The 25,756-nt window shown below is 45.8% G+C and overlaps 1 protein-coding gene and 1 non-coding gene across 2 annotated transcripts in view; one reads left to right on the top strand and one right to left on the bottom strand.

Moving 5' to 3' along the window:
• Window positions 1-20,394, top strand: part of Armh1 (armadillo like helical domain containing 1) — a 42,579-nt gene extending 22,185 nt beyond the window's left edge. The window contains exons 6-12 of the mRNA XM_012951672.2: window positions 237-321; window positions 18,253-18,375; window positions 18,452-18,524; window positions 18,624-18,753; window positions 18,837-18,914; window positions 19,209-19,290; window positions 19,375-20,394. Of these exons, the coding sequence (XP_012807126.2) occupies window positions 237-321; window positions 18,253-18,375; window positions 18,452-18,524; window positions 18,624-18,753; window positions 18,837-18,914; window positions 19,209-19,290; window positions 19,375-19,478 (675 nt within the window). The 3' untranslated portion in view covers window positions 19,479-20,394. The remainder of the gene's footprint in view (window positions 1-236; window positions 322-18,252; window positions 18,376-18,451; window positions 18,525-18,623; window positions 18,754-18,836; window positions 18,915-19,208; window positions 19,291-19,374) is intronic.
• On the bottom strand, window positions 20,187-20,302 carry LOC123461047. The gene has a single exon (XR_006637366.1). It is a non-coding gene; the product is annotated as a U5 spliceosomal RNA (small nuclear RNA).
• Window positions 20,395-25,756: the final 5,362 nt, after the last annotated feature.

The following is a 25,756-nucleotide window of genomic DNA, read 5'->3' as shown; positions in this document are numbered from 1 at the left end:
AAGAGTAGGGGCTGGTGAGATGGCTCAGCAGTTAAAGGCACTTGCTTGCAAAGCCTGATGGCCTAGGTTCAGTTCCCCAGTACCCACATAAAGACAGATGCACAAAGTGGCGCATGTATCTGCAGTTTGTTTGCAGCAGCAAGAAGCTCTGATACTCCTATTCTCTATCTTGAATAAATCTAAAATAAAAACATATTTTAAAAGATCTGAAGAGCAAACCCTCTTTGTCTTGGCAGCCTGTTGTGGGAATGGCACACCCCAGCATCGTGGACTGCGTGCTGAAGGTGCTGGGCACAATGCACCTGGAAGTCCAGTATGAAGGTAAAGAGGCACCAGGTCTTAGGTCTCAGACAGGGGCAGTGGGTGCTGGGTTCGAGAAGGTCTTCTCCATCACAAAGAGCCTGTTATTGAGTATCCTGGGGATATCCTTAACGGATGGACGATGCTGGTGCGGTACCCATCAGCAAGTTCTTCGGAAAATGACAGTCCTGTTTCATGCTCTCAGTCAGCCGCATGCTGTTAGAATCTCCCTAGGGCCAGAGCCGGCGCTGGTGCCCACACTCGTGTGGTTCTTCTCATCTGAACGAGAGTCTACCTGACTGGGTCGGGACTACGTAGTCCAGTGGTACTGTGCTTGTCTAGTAGTGACAAGGCACACCCGCACCGCAAAAGAGAAAAAGGAAAAAGAAAGAAAGAATCCCAGCACGCGAGAGACTGAAGCAAGAGGATCTCAAGTTCCAGGCCAGCCTGAGCTACTCTACTTCTTAGTGGGACACTATCTCAATAATAATAACAGTGGGCTGGAGAGATGGCTTGGTGGCTAAGGCACTTGCCTGCAAAGCCAAAGGACCTAGGTTCGATTCCCCACGACCCACATAAGCCAGATGCACAAGAGGGCACATGCTTCATTTGCAGTGGCTGGAGGCCCTGGCGCCTATTCTCTCTCTCTCTCTCTCTCTCTCTCTCTCTCTCTGCCTTTCTCTCTGTGTCTGTCACTCCCAAATAAATAAATAAAAATGAACAATTTTTTTTTTAAATATTAGGGCTGGAGAGATGGCTTAGTGGTTAAGGCACTTGCCAGCAAAGCCACAGGACCCAGGTTCGATGCCCCAGTATCCAGGGAAAGCCAGTTGCACAGGTGGTGCATGCCTCTGGAATTCATTTGCAGTGGTTGGAGGGCTTGGCACACCCATTCTCTCTCCTCTCTCTCTCTCTCTGCTTCTCTCTCTCTCTCTCTGTCTGTCTCTCTCTCTCAGAGAGAGAGTGAAAGAGATAAAGAGAGAGAGAGAGGCAGAGAGAGAGAGAATGGGTGCTCCAGGGCCTCTAGCTATTGCAGACAAACTCCAGATACATGCACCACCCATGCATCTGGCCCACATGGGTCCTGGGGAATTGAAACTAGGTCCTTTGGCTTTCCATAAGGCAAGTGCCTTAACCTCTAAGCCATCTCTCCAGCCCCATTCTATCTTCTGCCCCTCTGTCTCTCTCCCTCTTACTCTCTCTCTCTCTCTCAAATAATAAAATATTAGCTAGGTGTGGTGTTGCATACCTTTAATCCCAGCACTCCAGAGGCAGAGTTAGGAGGATCACCATGAGTTCAAGGCCAGCCTGAAACTACATAGAGAATTCCAAGTCAGCTTGGGCTACAGCAAGACGCTACCTTGAAGGGAAAAAAAGTGAAAGAGAAAGCAAACGAAAAATTATCCTTTTGAGTTAGCACTTAGAAAAGCTGGCACACTCTGCACAGAGGGAGGGGCTTCTGGGGAGATAGTGTATTATCTCATTGAGGGAATAACTTCCCATAGCTTCCTACTCACCCCTTTAACGTGTAGGTAGCTTCGTGAGGGGTGGTCTCCTAACCAAGTGACTAACTGACAGGCTCCACCTGGAAATGGCTCTTTCCTTTCTGAATCAGTCTTTTTTTTTTTTTTTTAAACCAGGCATTACTGCAGATAAAAATTAAATTAAATTAAATTTTAAAAGACTGCATATATGCCGAGTGTCCACCAGGGGGAACATTTGGCTTGATCAGTACAGGGCTGAAGTCAGAGGAGGGAAAACTTCCTCAGAAACAGAGGGAGGGTCTGATAGGTGCCTTGCTAATAGTAGGGTGGCCAGAAGATCCCAGATGTATTTCTGAAAGCTTGAGGAAACCAAGCAGCAAAAACATGGGGTTGAGAGGAGCCTGTGACCAAGAGAGTCAATGGGTGGTACAGATGAAGAACTTCTAAGAACAGAATAAGGTTTTTGCTTTTTGAACATCTGTTTTTTGTTTGTTTGTTTGTTTGTTTGTTTGTTTTTATTTATTTGAGACTGGCAGACAGAGAGAGAAAGAGGGAGAGAGAAAGAGAGAGAATGGGCATACCAGAGCTTCCAGCCACTGCAAATGAATTCCAGATGCATGCGCCCCCTTGTGTATCTGGCTAACGTGGGTCCTGGGGAATCAAGCCTCGAACCGGGGTTCTTAGGCTTCACAGGCAAGCGCTTAACGGCTAAGCCATGTCTTCATCCTGAACATCTGTTATATGCCAAGAACTATGCCAGGTGCTACGGTTTGGTGTGGTGTTTGTTGGTGTTGAGAAGAGAGACAGCGAAGCTGGGCATTGTGGCTTTTGCCTGTAATCCACGTACTCAAAAGACTGAGGCAGGGCTTAGAGAGATGGCTCAGTCTTTAAGGGCACTTGCTTGCACTACCTGATGGCTAGGGTTCCATTTCAAGTATCCACATAAAACCAAAGTCCTGAGTGGTGCATGCATCTGTGGTTCAGTTACCTGGCACATCCATATTTTCTCTCTCCTCTCCTCTCCCTTTCCCTCCCCTCCCCTCTCCTCCCTTTCTCTGTCTCTCTCTCTCTCTCTCTCTCTCTCTCTCTCTCTCTCTCTCTCTCTCTTTGCTTGCAAATAAATATAAATAAAAATATGTTTTAAGCCAGGTGTGGTGGCACATGCCTTTAATCCCAGCACTTGGGAAGCAGAGGTAGGAGAATCACTGTGAGTTTATCACCAGCCTGAGACTACATAGTGAATTCCAGGTCAGCCTGAGCTAGAATGAGACCCTACCTCGAATTAAAGGGATTAAAGGTGTGCACCACCATGCCTGGCAAAAAAAGTTTAATTAAAAAAAAAAAAAGACTGAGGCATGGAGCTAGAAAGATGGTTTAGTGGTTAAGGCACTTGCCTACAAAGCCAAAGGACCCAGGTTCAACTTCCCAATACCCACATAAGCCAGATGTACATGGTGGCACATGTGTCTGGAGTTCATTTGCAGTGGCTGGAGGCCCTAGTGCACCCATTCTCTCTCTATCTGCCTCTTTCTCTATCAAATAAGTAAATAAATAAAATTGAAGAAAAAAAAAGACTGAGGCTGCTGGGCGTGGTTGCGCACACCTTTTTTTAAAATATTTTTTTGTTCATTTTTTATTTATTTATTTGAGAGCAACAGACACAGAGAGAAAGACAGATAGAGGGAGAGGGAGAGAATGGGCGCTCCAGGGCTTCCAGCCACTGCAAACGAACTCCAGACACGTGCGCCCCCTTGTGCATCTGGCTAACATGGGACCTGGGGAACCGAGCCTCGAACTGGGGTTCTTAGGCTTCACAGGCAAGCGCTTAACCGCTAAGCCATCTCTCCAGCCCGCACACACCTTTAATCCCAGCAATTGGGAGGCAGAGGTAGGAGGATTGCCAAGAGTTCAAGGCCACCCTGAGACTACATAGTGAATTCCAGGTCAGCCTGGGCTAGAGTGAGACCCTACCTCGAAAAACCAAAAAACTAAAATAAAATAAAACAAAATAAAAAACTAGGCGTGGTGGCACACACCTTTAATCCCAACACTCAGGTGGCAAAGGTAGGAGGATCACCGTGAATTTGAAGCCAGCCAGGAGCTAGAGTGAGTTCCAGGACAACCTGGGCGAGAATGAAATCCTACCTCAAAAAAACCTTCTCTTGGGCTGGAGAGATGGCTTAGCGGTTAAGTGCTTGCCTGTGAAGCCTAAGGACCCCGGTTCAAGGCTCGGTTCCCCAGGTCCCACGTTAGCCAGATGCACAAGGGGGCGCACGCGTCTGGAGTTCGTTTGCAGTGGCTGGAAGCCCTGGCGCGCCCATTCTCTCTCTCTCCCTCTACCTGTCTTTCTCTCTGTGTCTGTCGCTCTCAAATAAATAAATTAAAAAAGAAAAAAAAACCTTCTCTTCTTTAGTTACTCTCTCCTTTTTTCTTTCCTTCTCTTTCTTTTTTTAATTTTTTTTATTGAAGTAGAGTTTCACTGTAGCCCAGGCTGTCCTGGAATTCACTATGTAGTCTCAGTGTGGCCTCAAACTCATGGCGATCCTTAAAGGCATGCACCACCACACTGGGCTTCCCTTTTTCTTTAGTGGAGCCATGTCCACTGATGTACAAATAAGATCTGTATCTCCCATTTTTTTTTTTTTTCTTTTAAAGTCCCATTAGGACTAAGGAAGTAGATCAGCAGTTAAATAAACTTTCAGACCAGGCACAGTTAAGGAGCAAGGGATTTATTGAAGCTTAACAGATCCAGGGGACGTTCCATAATGGCAGAAGAAGCTGGCCTACTTACACAGGACCAAACACACAGAGAGAAGCACAAGCCTAGAAGCCAAAAGCCACTCAGCACAGCGCATCTGGCTTATGTGGGACCTGGAGAACTGAGCTTAGGCTTCACAGGCAAGTGCCTCAACTGCTAAGCCAAGCCACCTCTCCAGCCTGAATTTTTCTTTCTTTCTTTTTTCTTTTCCTTCTTTCTTTCTTTCTTTCTTTCTTTCTTTCTTTCTTTCTCTCTCTCTTTCTTTCTTCTTCCTTTCTTCCTTTAAGTTTGCATTTTATTTATTTATTTATTTTTGTTTTTTTGAGGTAGGGTCTCACTCTGGCCCAGACTGACCTGAAAGTCACTAAAGGCATGTGCCACCACACCCAGCAAATGGCGTTTCTTTTAAATCTTATACTGAACCCCCCTGGATAACTTTAAACATCTCACCGTACCAGAATCAAGATTCTGATTTTACTCATTCACTGTATCATGAGTTCAGAAGGTTTTTTAAATTCTTCTGAGATTGTAATGTGCCCTCAGCCATTGAACAGTGAATTTCAGTGTTTGGGGTGAGTGAGCTCTGCATTGCGCCTTTGTGTGCTATTTGGTTTGTACATTGTAGCAGCTCACTTGTTAATATTAGAAAACTGCTTTGCCTGGCTAAAATAAAAGAAACATTTCTTAATATAAATAAAAAAACATGCAGGCTGGAGAGGTGGCTTAGTGGTTAAGCACTTGCCTGTGAAGCCTAAGGATCCCAGTTTGAGGTTCAGTTCCCCAGGACCTATGTAAGGCAGATGCACAAAGTAGCACATGTGTCTGGAGTTCATTTGCAGTGGCTGGAGGCCCTCATGTGCCCATTCTCTCTCAATCTCTCTCTCCCACTCTCAAATAAATAAATAAAAACAAAACAAAACTTTAAAAAAAGAAAGGCAAAATTAAATTACAGTGATCAAGGATACTTGCCTCTTTTTTTAATTTTTAATTTGAGAGAGAGACAGAAACAGAGAGAGTTGGCATGCCAGGGTTTCATCCACTGCAATCAAATTCCAGATGCTTGTGCCACCTAATGAGTGAGAGTTCACCTCACCTTTGTGCATCTGGCTTACATGGGATCTAGAGAGTCAAACCTGAATTCTTAGGCTTTACAGGCAAGAGCTTTAACCACTAAGCCAGCTCTCCAGCCCTTTTTCTCTTTTTTCTTTTTTTTGGGGGGGCGGGTAGGATCTTGCTTTAGCCCAGGCTAACCTGGAATTCACATGTAGTCTTAGGGTGGCTTCAAACTCCCTGTGATCCTCCTACCTCTGCTTCCTGAGTGCTGGGATTAAAGGTGTGTGCTACTTGCCGGTCTTTGACTCCAAATTCCCCTCCATTTTCTTCCTCCTTTGACTTCTCAACTGCTTTTAATCCAATTCTTCTCGTGGCTTCTGTGCCGGGCTCTCTTCCAGTGCCACGCTTGCCTCCCGGCCTTACCATAGCTCCCGCTTCCTTTGCTAGCTTCTCCTGTTCCTCCAGCAGCCTGTGGTGCCCGCAAACTTCTCATCTCTTCACATGCTTTCTCTTTCTCTCTCTCAGAGATTCTGTCTAGAGCCACCGCTTTATACGCCCTACGTAGATATAAATATAGATGAACCTGTCTCTGGCCCAGATCTTCTCCTCAAGTGCCCATATGACTATCCAATAAGTGTCTCGAATTTATGGCCACAGCAGAACTTGTTTTCTTCCCAAACCTGTTCTTCCTCTTGCTTTTCTCTGTCTCATTGAGACCAATACCAGATACTATTTTCTACTCACCTTTAAGACCTCCCATATGACCCAAGTCTTATAGGTACCAGTTCTTGTCGCCTTCTCTGTCCCCACAGTGGTGGCCCAGTCTAATCAACCATCTCTCTCCTCTCTTATCTTTCTGCTTCCATTCTGGCCCCTGTAAACCACTCTGCCTCTGCAATTAGAATAATCATGGGTTTTTTTGTTTGTTTGGCTTGGTTTGGTTTTTTTGAGGTAGGGTCTTGCTCTAGCCCAGGCTGACCTGGAACTCACTCCATAGTCTCAGAATGGCCTCAATCTCATGACAATCCTCCTACCTCTGCCTCCCGAGTGAGTGCTGGGATTAAAGGCATTCGCCACCACTCATGGCCAGAATAATCATTTTAAACATGCAAGTTTGGCAGGAAATATAAGATGTGTGCTTAGCCTATTCAAGGCTCTGGGTTCAATTCCTAGCACCAAATGTGTGTGTGTGTGTGGTGTGTGTGTGTGTGTGTTTGTGTGTGTGTGTATCATTTAGAAACCCAGATGTCTGCATGGCCTTCATAGGACCTTCTTCTCCTGACCCTTAAGTTTATAAACACTTCAAGTATAAACTCAACTGTCACTTTGAGACTTTCCCTAACTCTCTAAAGCTTCTCCCACCCATGTTGGTCTCTCTCCAGATAAGTCTACCCATAGACCTGATGTGTCTTAGTGGCCCTATATTTATTTATTTTTAGAGTTCTTAAGGCCAACTAAGAAGGTATAAAAAAAGGAAAAAGGGCTAGAGAAATGGCTTACTGGTTAAATTGCTTGCCTGTGAAGCCTAAGGACCTAGGTTTGATTCTCCAGGATCCATATAAGCCAGATGCACAAGGTGGTACATACATCTGGAGTTTGTTTACAGTGACTAGAGGCCCTGGCACACCCATTCTCTCCCTCTCTCTCTCTCTCTCTCTCTGTCTCCCTCCCTCTTTTTATCTCTCTCAAATAAGTAAATAAAATATAAACAAAAAATTTTAAAGGTGGAGGGGGGACTGGAGAGATGGCTTAGCAGTTAAAGTGCTTGCCTGCAAAGGCTAAGCACCCAGGTTCAATTTCCCAGTACCCATGTAAGCCAGATGCACAAGGTAGTGCATGTGTCTGGAGTTCATTTGCAGTGACTAGAGGCCCTGGCATGCCCATTCTCCCTCTGTCTTCCTCTTCTCCCTGCACCCCCCCCTCTCAATTAAATGAATAAAATGTTTTTTTTTTCATTTGTTTTTATTTACTTATTTGAAAGCAACAGACAAAGAGGCAGATAGAGTAAGAGAGAATGGGTGCACCAGGATCTCCAGCCACTGTAAATGAACTCCAGACGCATGCACCCCCTTCTGCATCTGGCTAACGTGGGTCTTGAGGAATCCAGCCTCGAACCAGGGTCCTTAGGCTTCACAGGCAAGCGTTTAACCGCTAAGCAATCTCTCCAGCCCTGAATAAAATATTTTTTGAAAAAAGAAGAGTGGCATGCCTTTAATCCTAGCAGTCAAGAGGTAGGAGGGTCACTGTGAGTTCGAGACCAGCCTGGAACTATAGATTGAGTTCCAGGTCAGCCAGGGCTAGAGTGAAACTCTACCTCGAAAAACCCAAAAAACAGCCAGGCATGGTAGCACACGCCTTTAATCCCAGCACTCAGGAGGCAGAGGTAGGAGGATCGCCTTGAGTTTGAGGCCACCCTGAGACTATATAGTGGATCCCAGGTCAGCCTGGGCTAGAGCAAGACCCTACCTCGAAAAAAAAGTTAGAAAAGAATAGCAGAAAATATATAAGATTAATGAGGGGACAGGAGAGACAGCTTAGTGGTTAAGATGCTTACTGGCAAAGTCAAAGGACTCAGGTTTGATTCCTCAGGACCCATGTAAAGCCAGATGTACAGGTGGTGCATGCGTCTAGAGTCTCCCTCCACCCCCCCTGCCTCTTTCTCTTTCACTAAGTAAATAAAATACTTACATCAGATGTAGTGGCGCACGCCTTTAATCCCAGCACTCAGGTGGCAGAGGTAGGAGGATTGCCAAGAGTTGGAGGCCACCCTGAGATGACATAGTAAATTCCAGTTCAGCCTGGGCTAGAGTGAGAACCAACCTCAAAAACCTAAAATAAATAAATAAATAAGTTAAAAAAAAAACTTAAAAAAAAAGATTAATGAAATGTCTCTAATGCTGGGATTAGCACTGTGCTGGTAGTGTGGGTGCAGAGTGGGTTGAAAATTCAGTTTTGCTGGACGTGGTAGCTCATGCTTTTCATCCCAGCACTGAGGTAGGAGGGTCTTTGTGCGTTTGAGGCCAGTCTGAGACTATTTCCAGGTCAGCCTGGACCATAGAGCAAAACTCAGGATCACCATGAGTTCGAGGCCACCCTGAGCTGAGACTCCATAGTGAATTCCAGGTCAGCCTGGGCTAGAGTGAAGCCCTACCTCGAAAAGCCAAAATAATAATAATAATAACTTTGTTTGCTTGGTATGGTGGCAAAGTGCTAGATCAGTTAAGGCACTTGCCTGCAAAGGACCCAGGGTTCCATGCCCCAGTACCCACGTAAGCTAGATGCACAAGGTGGCACGTACATCTGGAGTTCGTTCACAGTGCCTCAAGGCCCTGGAGGGCCCATTCTCTATCTGCCTCTTCCTCTTTTTCTGCCTCTTTCTCTCTCAAATAAATATTTTAAAATTAAAAAAAATAAGTGCTGAATGTGGTGGCACACACCTTTAATCCCAGCACTCAAGAGGCAGAGGAAGGATGACCACCATGAGTTCTAGGCAACCCTACAGGAGTGAATTCCAGGTCAGTCTGAGTTAGAGTGAGACCCTACCATGAAAAACAAACAAAAAAATTTAAAAAACATTTTTAGCCTGGTGTGGTGGTACACACCTTTATCCCCAGCACTCAGGAGGCAGAGGTAGGAGAATTGCCATGAGTTTGAGAGGCAACCCTGAGATTACATAGTAAATTCTAGACCAGCCTGGGCTAGATAGAGCAAGACCCTACCTTGAAAAAAAATCTGGAAGCCTGGTGCAGTGGCACACACCTTTGATCCCAGCACTCAGAAGTAAGAGGATCACCATGAGTTCAAGGCCACCCTGAGACTACATAGTGAATTCCAGATCAGCCTGGACTAGAGTGAAACTCTACCTCGAAAATAACAACAACAAAAAATCTGGGCCTGATAGTGCATGCTTGCAATCCCATCACTCTGAGGTAGGAGGATCACTGCAAGTTTGAGGCTAGTCTGATCTACATAGCAAGTTCCAGGCCAGCAGGACACTGTCTCCAAAAAAAAAAAAGAAAAGAAAAGAAAAGGTTGGTCTTTGAATAGGATGTGGCTAAATAGATAACATAATGCACAAAAATAAAAGAGAAAATAGACTTGGTTAGGAAGATGCCTATTCAGGTTTCTTCTGACAGGAAAGGAGGAAAAACTTGCATGGAAGTGCACTGCTAAAGTATGACCACAAGGTGGCAGTCTTGTCTGGAAGTACCAAGAAAGACCTGGCACCTTGGTTTACAGGCACAGAATTCCTGTAAAGTAATTCTTAGCCATACTGTGACCACTATGGAAATGACTCCGTTTGATATTTCTCACCTATAAAATAAAGAGAGTATAGACAGATTAACACAAATAAAAAGAATGTAATACCTAACACAGAAGCCACACAGGTAGTATGAAGCCCAAAGGAGGAGCCAGAACCCAAGCAGTGGCTTAAAATCTTGCCCTCTGAGGTGATAGGAAATTACTGCATGTTGTAGAAGGTTGAGGGGAGGAGGCACATCGTGAGCAAAGGTTTTCTGATAAAATCCCCAAAACAATTCCTGTCCTGGCATCACATGCCTTTAATACCAGCACATGGGAGGCAGAGGTAGGAGGATCACCATGAGTTCAAGGCCACCTTGAGACTACATAGTAAATTCTGGACCAGCCTGAGCTAGAGCAAAATCCTACCTTGAAAAACAAAACAAAAGAAAAATTAAAGCCAAGCATGGTGGCACATGACTTTAATCCCAGCACTCAGGAGGCAGAGGTATATGGATTACCATGCTTTTAAGGCCACTCTGAAACTACACAGTAAATTCCAGGTCAGCCTGGGCTAGAGTGAGACTTTACCTTGAATTCCCCCCCCCAAAAAAAAAATGAGCTGGAGAAGTGACTTAGTGGTTAAGGCACTTTTACTGTAAGGCCTAAGGACTGGGGTTTGAATTCCCAGAAGCCATGTAAACCAGATGCAAAAAGTGTGCATGCATCTGGAGTTTGTTTTGTTTTTGTTTTTGTTTTTTTGCAGTGGCTAGAGGGCCCAATATGCCCATTCTCTCCATGTACATTTGCTTTTCTCTCTCTCTCTTAAATGCAAATGAACTCCAGATGTATGTGTCACCTTGTACATCTGGCTTATGGGGATTCTAGAGAGTTGAACCTGGTCCTTAGGCTTCCCAGTCAAGTGCATTAACGGCTAAGCCATCTCTCCAGCCCTAGAGATTTTTTTTTGTTTTGTTTTTGTTTTTGTTTTTCGAGGTAGGGTCTCACTCTAGCCCAGGCTGACCTGGAATTCACTATGGAGTCTCAGGGTGGCCTTGAACTCACGGCCATCCTCCTACCTCCGCCTCCCGAGTGCTGGGATTAAAGGCATGCGCCACCACGCCCGGCTCCTAGAGCTTATTTTTGAGAGGAATGTGGACAAATTTGAAACCTTAACCTAAGAGATGCCCTGCAATGCTGTAAGTGCAGCTTGATGGAATATCCTCCTCAGAGTTGAAAGACCTGAGTGCAATAAGAACTATGGACTATGAGGCTTGGCTTATGAGGGTGTCTGGACTGCACTAGAAGCAGTTTGTGTGAGAGGCTTGCTATTATGCATGTGTCCTGAGAACTTGTGCAAAGTTGCATTGCATAGAAATGGATTGGTGTGAGCAGAGGAATATGGCACAGAAAAAAAAAAAGAAATCTTTGGGCCAAAATTGCTGCCCTTTCAGCTGCAATTGTTTGGAAGATTACAACCATTGAGATTGGGCCAGTTGATCTGCATTGGGACAACAGGAAGAATGTATACTCTTCTGAAGAGGCCTGAATGTTGAAGGAGTTCTTATCTTTTTCCCACCCTGGATTAACAAGTTGGTAACCTACCTGGTACTATGGAGTATAAGAAATGCAAGAAAAAGAGGCTTGTTGAATTTGTGACACGGTAGGGTTTTGTTTGTTTATTTCTTTGTTTGTTTGTTTTGTTGTTTTAGAGATGAGAGATGAGGGGGGGGAAGAAAAAAAAAAAAGAATTGGCATACCACCTGCATGCGTAGCCTAAAGACCCAGGTCCGACTCCCCAGGACCCACGTATGCTAGGTACACAAGATGACACACTCCCAGATGGGAATTCATCTGCAGCAGCCAGAGGCCCTGGCACACCCATTCTCTCTATCTGCCTCTCTTCCTCTCTCTCTCAAAATAAATAAATAGAAATAAAATATTTTAAAAAGAAAGAATTGGCATGCCAGGGCCTCAGGTACTACAATCAGACTCCAAACGCTTGCACCATCTGGTGGGCATGTGCACTTGCCTCACCTTTGTGCCTCTGGCTTATGTGGGATCTGGAGAGTCAAACATGGGTCCTTGGACTTCACAGGCAAGTGCATTAACTCCGAAGCCATCTCTCCACCCCAGTTTTGTTTTTTGGAAAAGGCAATGGGCAGTGTGAAGCAGGCTTGTTGAATTTCCTGTGTTGAGGCCTGGTGGAGACGTGAAAATGAACTGTGGGTTATAGTACAGACCCAATATAGGTGCCAGGACTATGGGATGGCTACCAAAGAGAGCTTCCAGCACCCGATGAAGTTTTCCAGGACTGTGAGTAGCCTGGCTGAAGGGGCGGAATTGGAACTCCAGAGTCTCATCACTGGTTAGAATTATTGGACTTGAAGACTTGTCACTGGTTAGTTTTAAATCTTGTATTCAATTTTTCCTTGCTTTGCCCAGTGCCATCTTTTGCAGTGTGAATATTTATTCTGTGCTGTTATGGGTTTTTGTTTTTGGTATTATAGCTCAGTTAAAAGATCCTGGACTATAGGAATATTTGAACATCACTGGGATTAATAAAAACTATGGGGACTTCTATATTTTATTTATTTTTATTTAGTTAGTTAGTTGCGAGTGACAGAGAGAATGGGTGCACTAGGGCCTGCAGCCACTGCAAACAGACTCCAGATACATGTCACCTTGTGCATCTGGCTTACGTGGGTACTGGGGAATCAAGCCTCAAACCGGGGTTCTTAGGCTTCACAGGCAAGCGCTTAACTGCTAAGCCATCTTTCCAGCCCTATGGAGACTTTTAAAGTTGGACTAAATGCACTGTATTTTATATCATATGTGGTTATCAGTTTATGGGGGCCAGGGCCTAATGTTCTGAATGCTAGGTCCTCAGCTGATGGCAGTTTGAGAATTGGAGCCACCTGGAGGCAGTGCATTGTTGATGGCGGGCTAATGGGTGTTATAGCCAGCTTTCCCTTGCCAGTGTTTGGCACAATCTCCTGTTGCTGTGGCCCACCTTATGTTGGCCAGAAGGTGATGTCCGCCCTCTGCTCATGCCATCATTTTCCCCTGCCATTATGGAGCTTCCCCTTGAGTCCGTAAACCAAAATAAACTCTTTTCTCCCATAAGCTGCTCTTGGTTAGGTGTTTTCTACCAGCAACGAGAAGATTACTGCAATACTGTTTCTCTTAATTTTAATTTTTTTGTTTTCTTGAGGTAGGGTCTCACTTCTAGCTCAGGCTGACCTGGAATTCACTGTGTAGTCCCAGGGTGGCCTCAAACTCATGGTGATCCTCCTACTTCTGCCTCTCGAGTGCTGGGATTAATGTGTGCCTCCATGCCTGGCTATTTTTTTAAATTTAATTTTAATTTCATTTTTAAAGATTTATTAATTAAAGCTGAGTGTGGTGGCGCACGCCTTTAATCCCAGCACTCGGGAGGTAGAGGTAGGAGGATTGCCGGGAGTTCGAGGCCACCCTGAGACTCCATAGTGAATTCCAGGTCAGCCTGGGCTAGAGTGAGACCCTACCTCAAAAAAAAAAAAAAAGATTTATTAATTAAGTTATTATTTATTATTTATTTATTTGTGTATGTGTGTGTGCAACCACATGTGCAAGTTAGGGTCTGTTGCTGCTGCAAACAAGTGCCAGGTCAGCTTTAAATGGGTGGCTGGGGACTTGAACCTAGACCAACAGCCTTTGCAAGTATGCATCTTTAACCACTGAGCAATCTTCCTAGCCCCTTAAAGACTTTGTTTTGGTTTGGTTTGGTTTTACAGTGCTGGGAATTGAACTTAGGGCCTTGTGCATGCTAGGCAAACACTTAACCACTGAGCCATACTCTCAGCCCTGTGGTTTATTTTATAAGCAACTCTAAAAAGATCAATGATGGACTGGAGAGATGGCTTAGCAGTTAAGGTGCTTACCTGCAAAGCCTAAGAACCCAAGTTTGATTCCCCAGGACCCACGTAAGCCAGACATAAGTGCCTTTAACTGCTGAGCCATTTCTCCAGCCCAACACTTTTTTCTCTCCACAGATCCCAGGTCCTTCTCTTCTTTTGCTTAATTTTCTGTGATACTGACTCCTAGGGTTCCAGTTACCACCCATCATGATGGAAACAGTAGTATCCAGCCTTATAGAGTACTGCTTCCTGCTAAGTACTGCGGTTACTCACAGAACCCTCCCAACATGCTGATGATTTAGGCAAATCCTTACTCTCATTTTGTGAAGGAAGGACACTGTGGTTGAATGACTGCAGATCAGGTTCCCCTTCTGAACCCCTGACCTATACTGTGAGTGCCCATAGTCAGAACTGGACACCTGATAGTCTGGCTCCAAAGCCTTCTGGAATGGGGGATAAGGGTTCAGGAAAGTCCTTGAATGCCAAACCCTAGGTCTTTGTCTACTTTCCTTTAAAAATCCTTTTATTTATTAATAAGACAGAAAGAGGCAGATAGAGAATGGGCATGCCAGGGCCTTCAGGTGGTGAGCCTTGCCTTCTGACTCAGGTGAGCCAGGGGGATAGATGAATGGTTAGGGCTAGTAGCTATCTCAGGAAGAGGCTAGCCAAGTTCTGGGGTCTAAGCTTGACCAACCACAGTGTTAGGGTTAGATTTAAATCCTAAGAGAAACCTCCCTCCCAAGAGGGGCTCAGGTTTGTGGAAAAACAGGTCTAGGGAATCAGGCAAGAGATAAGTCAGTTCTGCCACAATGGAACTTTACCTGGATCTGTAAGCTTGAAATAAACCCCTTCCTCCCATTAAAAATAAAAGAGGGCTGGAGAAATGGCTTAGCCATTAAGGCAATTGCTTGCAAATCCTAAGGACCCAGATTCAATTCAAGTCCCACGTTAGCCAGGTGCACATTGTGGCACATGCATCTGGAGTTTGTTTGCAGTGGCTAGAGGCCCTGGTGCACCCATTCTCTTTCTCTCTCTCTCTCTCTCCTTCCATCCCTCTGTCTCTAAGAAATAAATAAATAAATAAAAATAATAATAACAAAAAGATAAGTAAGGGCATCCTTTGATCTCTAGCAAGTGTAGACCTTCCTGCCATTTTACTTTCAGGGGTCACCCTAACTGCCTAAAAGAACTACATGATGCCCTCTCACTTCCTTTCCCAAGGTCCCAATTACCTGCCCCCCGTTTGTTTTTTGTTGTTGTTGTTTTGGTTTGGTTTTGGTTTTTCAAGGTAGGGTGTCACTCTAGCTCAGGCTGAACTGGAATTCACTCTGTAGTCTTAGGGTAGTCTCGAACTCGTGGCGATCCTCCTCCTTCTGCCTGCCAAGAGTTAGGATTAAAGGTGTGCACCACCACGCCTATCTAGAACAGGAGTTCTTAAGCTTCGCAGGCAAGCACCTTAACCACTAAGCTATCTCTCCAGTCGCAACTACTGTGAATTTTAATATTTATCTATCTATCTATCTATTTATTGGTGAGGAAAGCAGAATGACTATGGATGCACCAGGGTCTTCTGCCACTACAAATGAACTCCAGATACATGAGTGACTTCATGCATCTGGCTTTATGTGGGTATTGGAATGCCCAGGGAACTGGACCCAGGTCATCAGGCTTTGAAAGCAAGGACCTTTAACAGCTGAGCTCTCTCTCCAGCCCAGTTTTTTGTTGTTTTGTTTTGTTTGTTGTTTTTCAAGGTAGGATCTCATTCTAGCACAGGTTGACCTGGAATTCACTATGTAGTCTCAGGATAGCCTCGAACTCACAGCAATCTTCCTACCTCCTATCTCTGCCTTCCAAGTGCTGGAATTAAAGGCATGTGCCACCATGCCTACCTTGTAATTTATTTATTTTATTTTATTTATTTTTTTTTTGAGGTAGGGCCTCACTGTAGTCTAAGCTGACCTGGAATTCACAATGTAGTCTCAGGGTGGCCTGGAACTCATGATGATCCTCCCTCCTACCTCTGTACTGCAGTTAGTTTCATGTTGCTGGCAGAAAACAACACCCAGCCAAGAGCAACTTGTGGGAAGAGAGGGTTTATTTTGGCTTACAGACTCAAGGGGAAGCTCCATGATAGCAGGGAAAACATGGCATGAGCAGAGGGTGGACATCACCCCCTGGCTGACATCAGATGGACAATAGCAGCAGTAGAGTGTGCCCAACACTGGCAAGGAGAAGCTGGCTATAACACCCATAAGCCCACCCCCAGCAACACACTGCCTCCAGGAGTCTCCAATTCCCAAATTGCCATCAGCTAGGGACCTAGCATTCAGAACACATATCAAATCGCCTCACTCTCCTCTCGAGGGCTGTGATTAAAGGCATGTGCTAGCATGCCTGGCCTCCAGCTGTAAACTTTAAAACTCAATCAGAAATAGTTCTGTGGAAGCCCTGGTGTACCAGTTTTCTTTCTCTTTCTCTTTCTCTTTCTTTCTTTCTTTCTTTCTTTCTTTCTTTCTTTCTTTCTTTCTTTCCCTCTCTCTCTCCCTCTCCCTCTCCCTCTTCCTTTCCCTCTTCCTTTCCCTCTCTCCCTCCCTTTCTTACTCTCACATTAGAAAAAGGGGGGGCTGATGAAATGGCTTAGTGGTTAAGGCATTTGCCTGCAAAGCCAAAGGACCCAGGTTCGATTCCCCAGGACCCACGTATGCCAGATGCACAAGGGGCACATGCATCTGGAGTTTATTTGCAATGACTAGAGACCCTGGTGTGCTCATTCTCTCTATGTCTGTCTCTTCTCTCTCTCTCCCTTTCCCTCTCTCTCTCTCTCTCTCTCTCTCTCTCTCTCTTTCTGCTTGCAAATAAATAAATTTGAAAAATAATCATTAAGCTGGGTGTGGTGGCACTCATGCCTTTAGTCCCAGCACTTGGAAGGCAGGAATAGGAGGATTGCTGTGAGTTCAAGGCCAGCCTGAGACTACATAGTGAATTCCAGGTCAGTCTGGGCTAGAGCAAGACCCTACCTCAAAAAACCAAAACAAACCAACCAAAACAAAACAAAACAAAAAAGCCAGATGTGGTGGCACATGCCTTCAATTCCAGAATCCCAGCACTTGGGAGGCAGAGGTAGGAGGATCGCTGTGAGTTAGAGGCCACCCTGAACTCAGCCTAGGCTAGAATGAGACCCTAACTTGGAAAAACCAAAATAATAATAATAATAATAATAAATAATAATAATAATAATGAAAGGAGGAAGGAAGGAAAGAAACCTGGAAGTATCTGCTATAGTCATGCATCTTTCTTTCTTTCTTTCTTTTTTCTAAATTTTTTTTTGTTCATTTTTTATTTATTTATTTGAGAGCGACAGACATAGAGAGAAAGACAGACGGAGGGAGAGAGAGAGAATGGGCGCGCCAGGGCTTCCAGCCACTGCAAACGAACTCCAGACTCGTGCGCCCCCTTGTGCATCTGGCTAACTGGGACCTGGGGAACCGAGCCTCGAACCGGGGTCCTCAGGCTTCACAGGCAAGTGCTTAACCACTAAGCCATCTCTCCAGCCCTCTTTCTTTCTTTTGAGGTAGAGTTTCACTCTAGTCCAGGCTGACCTAGAATTCACTATGTAGTTTCAAGGTGGCCTCAAACTCATGGTGATCCTGCTACCTCTGCCTCCTGCGTGCTGGGATTAAAGGCATGTACCAGTCCATGCCCAGTTTCTTTCTTTCTTTTTTTTTTCTTTTCTTTTTTCCTTTTTTTTTAGATAGGGTTTCGCTCTAGTCCAGGCCTACCTGGAATTTACTATGTAGTCTCAGACTGGCCTCAAACTCACAAGAATCCTCTTACCTCTGCCTCCCAAGTGATGGGATTAAAGGTGTGCACCACCACATTCAGCTGAAATTTCCAGTGTTTTGAAGTTTTGAAGTTTGTTAAAGATCACCAGTGGTATGATGAAAAACAAACAAAAGAAATACTGGTGGCTGGAGAGATAGCTTAGTGGTTAAGGAGCTTGCCTGCAAAGACTAAGGACCCAGGTTCAATTCCCCAGAACCCATATAAACCAGCTCTCCGCACATGGTGGTGCCATGTGTCTGGAGTTCATCTGCAGTGACTAGAGACTCTGGCATGCCCATTCTCTCTCTCTCTCTCTCTCTCTCCCCAATAAACAAATAATTTAAAACATTCAGGATGGTGGGCGTGTTGGTGCACACATTTTAATCCCAGCACTCGGGAGGCAGAGGTAGGAGGATCGCCGTGAGTTCAAGGCCACCCTGAGACTCCATAGTGAATTCCAGGTCAGCCTGGGCTAGAGTGACACCCTACCTCAAGAAAAAAAAAAAAAAAGACTTAATCCTTTCCTTCTCCATGAAACGTGGATTCTTCTGGGGCTGTCTCTGTAAGCCTATTCCTAGTCGTTCAGACTTTTACCTATGGGTTCCCGAAGGACAGGAGGGCGTCAGGGAAGGGAAAGAGAAGAGGGTTGCGGGACTCTGCCTCGTGCCTCTCCAGCACCGCTGCTCTTCCCCAGCCGTCGAGCTGATCAAGGACTTGGTGTACTATGACGTCCGCTTGCCACTGCTCAAGGGCCTCGTGGCGCTGCTTATTCCGCCTGTCAAGGAGACCTCCAAACTGCAGCCCAAAATCCTCACTGGTAGGACTCCTTAGATGGGGATGCCCAGTCCAGCAGAGGGAAAGGGCTTCCAGCCTCATGGCACCCGTTTCTCTAGACACCTCGATTCTCCAGCTCACCACCCGCGTGCCGGTGTTCTTGCAGCAAGCCGCGGCTGCCAAGACCATTGGGTGAGTGAGCAAAGGCCGTGGGTGGTGGCACAAAGCCAGGCCCGACGTTACTCGGGGCCACGTACTGGGCGTCTCTGGCAACTCAAATCCCCCTCCAAGGATCCTGGCGCGCAGCCAATTGAGCCTCGCCGAGGAGATGCTGCACCTGCGAGTCGTGCACAGCCTGATGGCCGCCATGGGCAACACGGACCACAGCAATAGCCAGAGGCTGGCCAGCCTGACGCTAGAGGTGGGCGGGCTGGAGGAGGGGGCGGGAGACCCTGGTGCCCAGGCAGCCACGGGCATCCCCACAGTCACGCCCGCTGCCTGCAGTTCTTTGTGAAGACGTTCCCAGTGGTGGAGGACCACGTCCGCAAGTCCATGGGGGAGGACCTCTACCAGCTTTTCCAGGTAAGCACTCTTACCGAGGCCCGCGCGCGGTGGCGGCGGGAGTTGTCCAGGACAGAAGCCCCCCCCATACACACACACACACACACACACACACACACACACGACGGGCCTCCCGCCGGGTTTGGGCTCCCCCGCCCACCGCCTCGTGGGCCCCTACTGGTCCTTGCAGTTAAGCTGGAAGCAGCACACCTCCCCGCGCCTGAGCAGCCCTGCCTGCCGTGCCCCTCCCGGCAAGCCCAGTTCTAAGAACACAGTGCCTTGGCACCCAGCCCCAGCTCTAGTTCTTATCCCCAGAGCAACCCGGAGGAGTTGTACACGAAAATAGATAGCATTCAAGCCGACATCTTGGCAGCCAACAAAGTCAACGTTTCCGAAGGTGAGCGGGGAGTGTGAGGAGGCCCGAGCCCCATGGGAGCCAGGCGCAGCCCGCAGCCAAGCTCTCACTCTTTGCTGCCCACAGTGCTTCACCTGTACGGTGTCTCCAGCCGCAATTCCAGACTGTCACTGGACCCTGGTGATAAGAACAAGGAGGACCACCACACACACTCGGAGAACACAGAATGAAAGGGGTACACAGCCCCTGTGGCAAACCTGGAAGGCCACAAGGAAGCCTGCAGAAGGGAGAAGCCCGGAACCAAACTCAGGACTGTCCCAACTTGGCCCTTGGTGGGAAGGCAGGGGTTGGAAATAGTAAAGAGAGAGAGACATTGCCTGGAGGAAGTCCAGTAAAGAGTCTTGGTATCTGTTCACGGTGTATAAGGGGGTGAGGAGATCAAACTGTGGTGATGAGTTGGGGATTGCCACTGCTTACCAGACACACATCCCTAGGGTAGATCTGGAAAGTTTAAGGGTACAGCCTGGCCTGAGTAGAGGGCCCACCTCACCCCCCCCCCAACACACGTCCACTTGGCTCTCTCCTGCCTCTTGTTTGCTTCATTTACATGCATGTTTGCCAATGGAGTGTGGTATGTTACTGTATTGTGACAAATAGGGAAGGGGAGATGAAGAAAAACAAGAAACAACTACAGCAGGCTGATGCCTTCTGTAAGTAATGAATTCTGGTTTTATGGAAACTCTTAACAAAATCAAAGTAAACAGATAATTTGTGTGTGAGAGACAAGCAGGGCTGTAACTCCCTATGGACCAAGCCAAGGACCTTTAGCTTCTTGCCTGCGTGATCCCCACCTCAGCAAAGCAATATTTTATGGCCCACCCAGGTATTAACACCAGGATAGACAGTAGCAAAGTCTGATTTTAACACCACAGTTTGTTAGCCTTGTTAACACAAGGCCTCAAAAAATTAGGTTATGACTCAGAGTTGTTCCTCTCCACGGAAATCTTTAGTAAAAGGCGAAAGATTTATGCGATCTGAAGAGAAACCAGAGTATGAGCTTGTCTTTCTGCGCATACATCTCGACTGAAAATACCTCCTAGAACACCAGTGGTAATTAGTTACCTAAAGTAGGTAGTCTCTTTTACTTTATTGCAGATAAGTCTATGAAGGGTATTGCACTTTAAATAAAATTTAGAAGAAAGAGACGTTTCCCCATTTTAATTTAAGCAATGATGTGTGTGCGCAGTGCATTGTGGGTATGTAAATGAGTCTGGCTCTCCAATTTCGGTTTCCCGGAAACAGTGTAAACACCTAACCAGGGACAGTGCAGAAGCCTTAAAAGGTAGTTTTTGTTTGTTTGTTTGTTTGTTTGTTTGCTTGTTTTGGTTTTTTTGTTGTTGTTTATTCGAGGTAAAGTTTCACACGAGCCCAGGCTGACCTGAAATTCACTATGCAGTCTCAGGGTGGCCTTGAACTCACAGCGATCCTCCTACCTCTATCTCCTGAGTGCTGGGATTAAAGGCCTGCGCCGCCACGCCCGGCTTTTTAAAAATCTTTTAAATTACTTTTATTCGTTCATTTAATTTTATAAGTTAATTTTACTTGAATTATTTAATTTAATTAATTTAAAAATTAACAAAATTAGCCGCGGTGAGTTCAAAAAAAAATTTATTTATTTATTTTTATTTTTTGGTTTTTTGAGGTAGGGTCTCCCTCTGGTCCAGGCTGACCTGGAATTAACTCTGTAGTCTCAGGGTGGCCTTGAACTCATAGCGATCCTCCCACCTCTGCCTCCCCAGTGCTGGGATTAAAGGCATGCGCCACCATGCCTGGCTAATTAATTAATTAAATTAAAACCACTGACACCTGAACAACTGTCATTCCCCTTCAAGGCTAAAGGCTCAACAGTAAAAATAACCTAGGAATCTTCGTGTCATCTTTTCACAGTGTTCTGTCCCATACCCCCAAAAGTTGCCTAAAGCTCTCTGGTGGTTGTTCTAACATTTGGTCACCTTGAATTTCAGAAACAGTAGAATATTAGAGGACAGACCACTTCACCCCCACACCCCCTTCCACTGCCCTATGAGAACAGTTAACCCTTATGGCAAGACGATAATCTATAGCTCCCAAATTCCAATTTCCCCGCAAGCACTAAGGACTTCTTCAAACCACCTTGCAAAACAAGAATGGAGACACCTTGGGGCTGAGGAAATGACTCAGCAGTTAAAGGCACTTGCTTGCAAAGCCTGCTGACTTGAGTTCAAGTCTGCAGTACCCATGAAAGGGCAGCTGCACAAAATAGTGGGTACATGTGTCTGGAGTTCATTTGGAGCAGCAAAAGGCCCTGACACCCATGATTGCTCTTCTTTCTCTCTCTCATCTTTCACATGCAAACACGTACAAATAAAAGAATGGGGATCCCTGGAGGTGAATCTGAAAATGGACCTGAGGTTCCAGCAGGAGAGATGCTCTTTAGGCAGGCCTCGGGAGTGGTGCATACCTTTCCCAGTTGAAGGTACATCTCATCTGCCTTAAAATGGCTGGAACAGCAAAGGCACATGACCCTGTTGGGGCGACTTGGTGCTTTTTTTTTTTTTTGGTTTTTCACAGTAGGGTCTCATGCTGGTCCAGGCTGACATGGAATTAACTATGTATGTAGTCTCAGGGTGGCCTCAAACTCACGGCAATCCTCCTACCTCTGCCTCCTGAGTGCTAGGACTAAAAGTGTGTGCCACCACGCCCGACACTTGGTGCTTTTGACAAGCTGTCTCTTCACTCCCACGCCAACACTCAAGAAAACCAAGAAAGAGAATTTTTAGAATATTCACGTATATTTGGTTGGACCTATGGCCGTATTTTTCAGTGTTTCATATTGAGAGAATGGCCTTATAGTCCTGTTTTGGGCTCTTTTTTTGTTGAATTTTTTAAATTTATTTTAATTATTTCAGAGAGAGAGGAGAAGGGGTATAGCTCAGTGGTAGAGCATTTCACTGCAGAGAGAGAGAGGAGAGAGAGAAAGAATGGGCATGCCAGGCCTTCAGTCACTGTAAATGAACTCCAGACCCAGACACACCTTGTGCATCTGGCTTACATGCCTCCTGGGTAATTAAATCTGGGTCGTTTGGATTAGTAGGCAAATGCCTTAATCACTAGGCCATCTCTTCAGCCCTGCCTTTTTTTTTTTTTTCTTTTGAGGTAGGGTTTCACTCTGGCCCAAGCTGACCTGGAATTCACTATGTAGTCTCAGGGTGGCCTCGAACTCACAAAGATCCTTCTACCTCTGCCTCCCAAATGCTGGGATTAAAGGCGTGCACCACCACGCCCGGCTAATATTTTATTTATTTATTAGAGACAGAGAGAGGGAGAGAAAGAATGGGCACACCAGGGCCTCTAACCACTGCAAACAAACTCCAGATGGATGTGCCACCACATGCATCTGGTTTATGTGGGACTTGGAGAATCAAACCTGGGTCTTTAGTTAGGCATATGACTTAATTGCTAAGCCATCTCTCCAGCTCCACCCCACCTTTTTTTAAGGTAGGGTTTCACTGTAGTCCAGGCTGACCTGGAATTAATTCACTACCTCCTACCTCTGCCTCCCAATTGCTGGAATTAAAGGTGTGCACCATCACACCTGGCTTAATCCTGTATTCTTTATCTAAATTGTAAGTAAATGTGTTTGACACAAGTAAAAGTTATATATGGAATTTAGAACTTGAATTCTGCCAGCTCAAACCTTATGTAAAGAATTCTGAGCCGGATGTGGTGGCACATGCCTTTAATCCCAGCACTCAGGAGGCAGAGGTAGGAGGATCACCATGAGTTCAAGGCCAATCTGAGACTCCATAGTGAATTCTAGGTCAGCCTGGTCTAGAGAACCTACCTCCAAAAATTGAAAAAAAAGAAAAAAAAAAAGAATTCTGATATGGGCTGGACAGATAAATGGCTTAGTGTTTAAGGCATTTGCTTGCAAAGACAAAGAACCCAGGTGTGATTCCCCAGAACCCACATAATCCAGGTACACAAGGTGACACATGCGTCTGGAATTAATTTGCAGTGGGTGAAGGCCCTCATACACTTCTCTCCCCCACTCTCTATCTACCTATGCCTCTTTCTCTCAAGTAAATAAAGTTTAAATAAAAGTTCTGGTTTTCTTTTTCTTTCTTTTTTATTTATTTATTTTTAATTTTCAAGCCAGGGACTCACTCTAGCCCAGGCTAACCTCGAATTCATTATGTAGTCTCAGGGTGGCCTATGACTCATGGTGATCCTCCTACCTCTGCTTTCTGAGTGTGAGAATTAAAGGCATGCACCAAGACTGGCTTGTCCTTCCCCCACACCCAAGTAAGTTCTCACACTAGTTCAGGCTGACCTGGAACTCACCCTATAGTCCCAGGCTGGCCTCGAACTCACAGCAATCCTCCTGCCTCTGCCTCTCAAGTGCTGGAATTAAAGGTGTGTGCCACCACATCCAGGTTTAAAAAAAATAGTCAGAGCAATCCTCCTACCTCAGCATCCCAAGGTGTGCCACCACGCCTGGCCTTATTTTTATTTATTTATTTATTTTTATTTTTTAGGTTTCTTGAGGTAGGGTCTCCCTCTAGTCCAGGCTGACCTGGAATTTATTACATAGTCTCAGGGTGGCCTCAAACTCATAACAATCCTGCTATGTCTGCCTCTCAAGGGCTAGGATTAAAGGCAAGCACCACCATGCCCAGCGCTAACAGTTTTTCTTTTAGTATTTTACTTATTTGAGACGGAGGGAGGGAGAGAGAGAGACAATGGGCATGCAAAGAAACTCCAGACATGTATGCACCACCGTGTGCAAATGACTTGCATGGGCTCTGGGGAATGGAAGCTAGGTCCTTAGGCTTCACAGGCAAGCCAGATGCACAAGATGGCACATGCATCTGGAGTTTGCAGTGGCTAGAGACCCTGGTGTGCCCATTTTCTCTCTCTCTTTCTTTCTCTCTCTCTATACAGATAGATAGATAGATAGATAGATAGATAGATAGATAGATAGATAGATAGATAGATAGACAGACAGACAGACAGACAGACAGACAGAGACAGACAGCAATATATATGTATATTACATATGTATGTATATATCTGTATACATATATATGTATAACACACACACACACACACATATGTATTGATATAGATATATGCCTCATTCTCTCAAATAAAATGTGAAGTAAAAAGAAGTCCATTTTGGCTGGGCGTGGTGGTGCATGCCTTTAATCCCAGCAGCACTCAGGACACAAGAGGTAGGAGGTTCGAGGCCACCCTGAGACTCCATAGTGAATTCCAGGTCAGCCTGGGCTAGAGTGAAACCTTACCTCGAAAAAACAAAAAAAAGGGGGGGCACTCCGGGCGCCCGGACATCAAGGCTGTCCGTGAGGCCGCTGCGCCCGCAGAGCCCGACGCACAGACGGAGCCCCTTCGGCGGAGAGGCCGCTGGGCTGCCGCGCGGGAGCCGGGCGCACCTCGTGCTCCACCTGGAGGCCTCGGGGGCGGGCTGGACCGAGCCGTGATCCCGGAAGGGCACGGGATGAGCCAGGCTTTGCTGAGCGTGGACACTGTGGACCCGGAAAGCTAGCGGAAACCTCCACTTTTGGACGGCCGCGTGTGCAGACCGAGCGAGGAGCGTTCTCTTGAACCTGGCGCCTTGAACCCGCCCAGCAAGCCAGGATAACACAGCTCGAGGTCAAGGCCAGAGACTCCCAGCGTCCTGTTTAACACCGCAGGAGCGTCTGAGGCAGCCCTGCTTCTACTACAGAAGTCGAAGAGAAATATACTACATCACTGTTTTTCTTTTTCCTGTGCCTTCTTGAATAGTGACATTTTTTTTTCAAATACAGTTTGTAGAACTATTAATTATAGAAATGACTTGGTGTGGCATAAGGATTTTTGCTCACCTAAGATAAAGCAAATTTATAAAAATAATTTTTTTAAGTCCTCATTGATTCACAATGACTTGGCATTCACCCATCATCATGCTGGGGTAGGATCCTGAGATTCCCTGTGCTTGCAGCCCCTGGCTCTGCAAGGCAGCGAAGCTAAGAAAATTTTGGACTTTCCTCAGGGCTACAAGGTAGCTTTCTGATTCTGTCATTTTACAACTCTTATGATTAGAAGAATCTTGCTTTTTCTTTTTCTTTTTTTTTTTCTTTTTTTTTTTTTTTGCCTGTGATCTTTATTACTTTTAGTGTTCCTTCTGGGGGACACCCAACAGTAAAAGTTGGCCATGCCATCTAGTACAATGGGCTTGGTAGAGAACATCCCCCACATTGAAATGACAGTGCTCAGAACAGAAATCATTCTGCAGCCTTGGGGCTATGAGCCACATACATACATACACACATTCATTTTTTAAAAATATTTATTATGAGACAGAAAGAGACAGATAGAATGGGCTCACCGGGGCCTCTAGCCACTACATACGAACTCTAGACACATGTGCCCCCTTATGCATCTGGATTACATGGGTCCTGGGGAATCA

The sequence above is a fragment of the Jaculus jaculus genome, chromosome 5 (assembly GCF_020740685.1).
Source record: "Jaculus jaculus isolate mJacJac1 chromosome 5, mJacJac1.mat.Y.cur, whole genome shotgun sequence".
In the NCBI taxonomy this organism is placed as follows: Eukaryota; Metazoa; Chordata; class Mammalia; order Rodentia; family Dipodidae; genus Jaculus; species Jaculus jaculus.
Note: the sequence above shows the minus strand (reverse complement) of the source record. Positions and strands in the feature narration are given on the sequence as shown.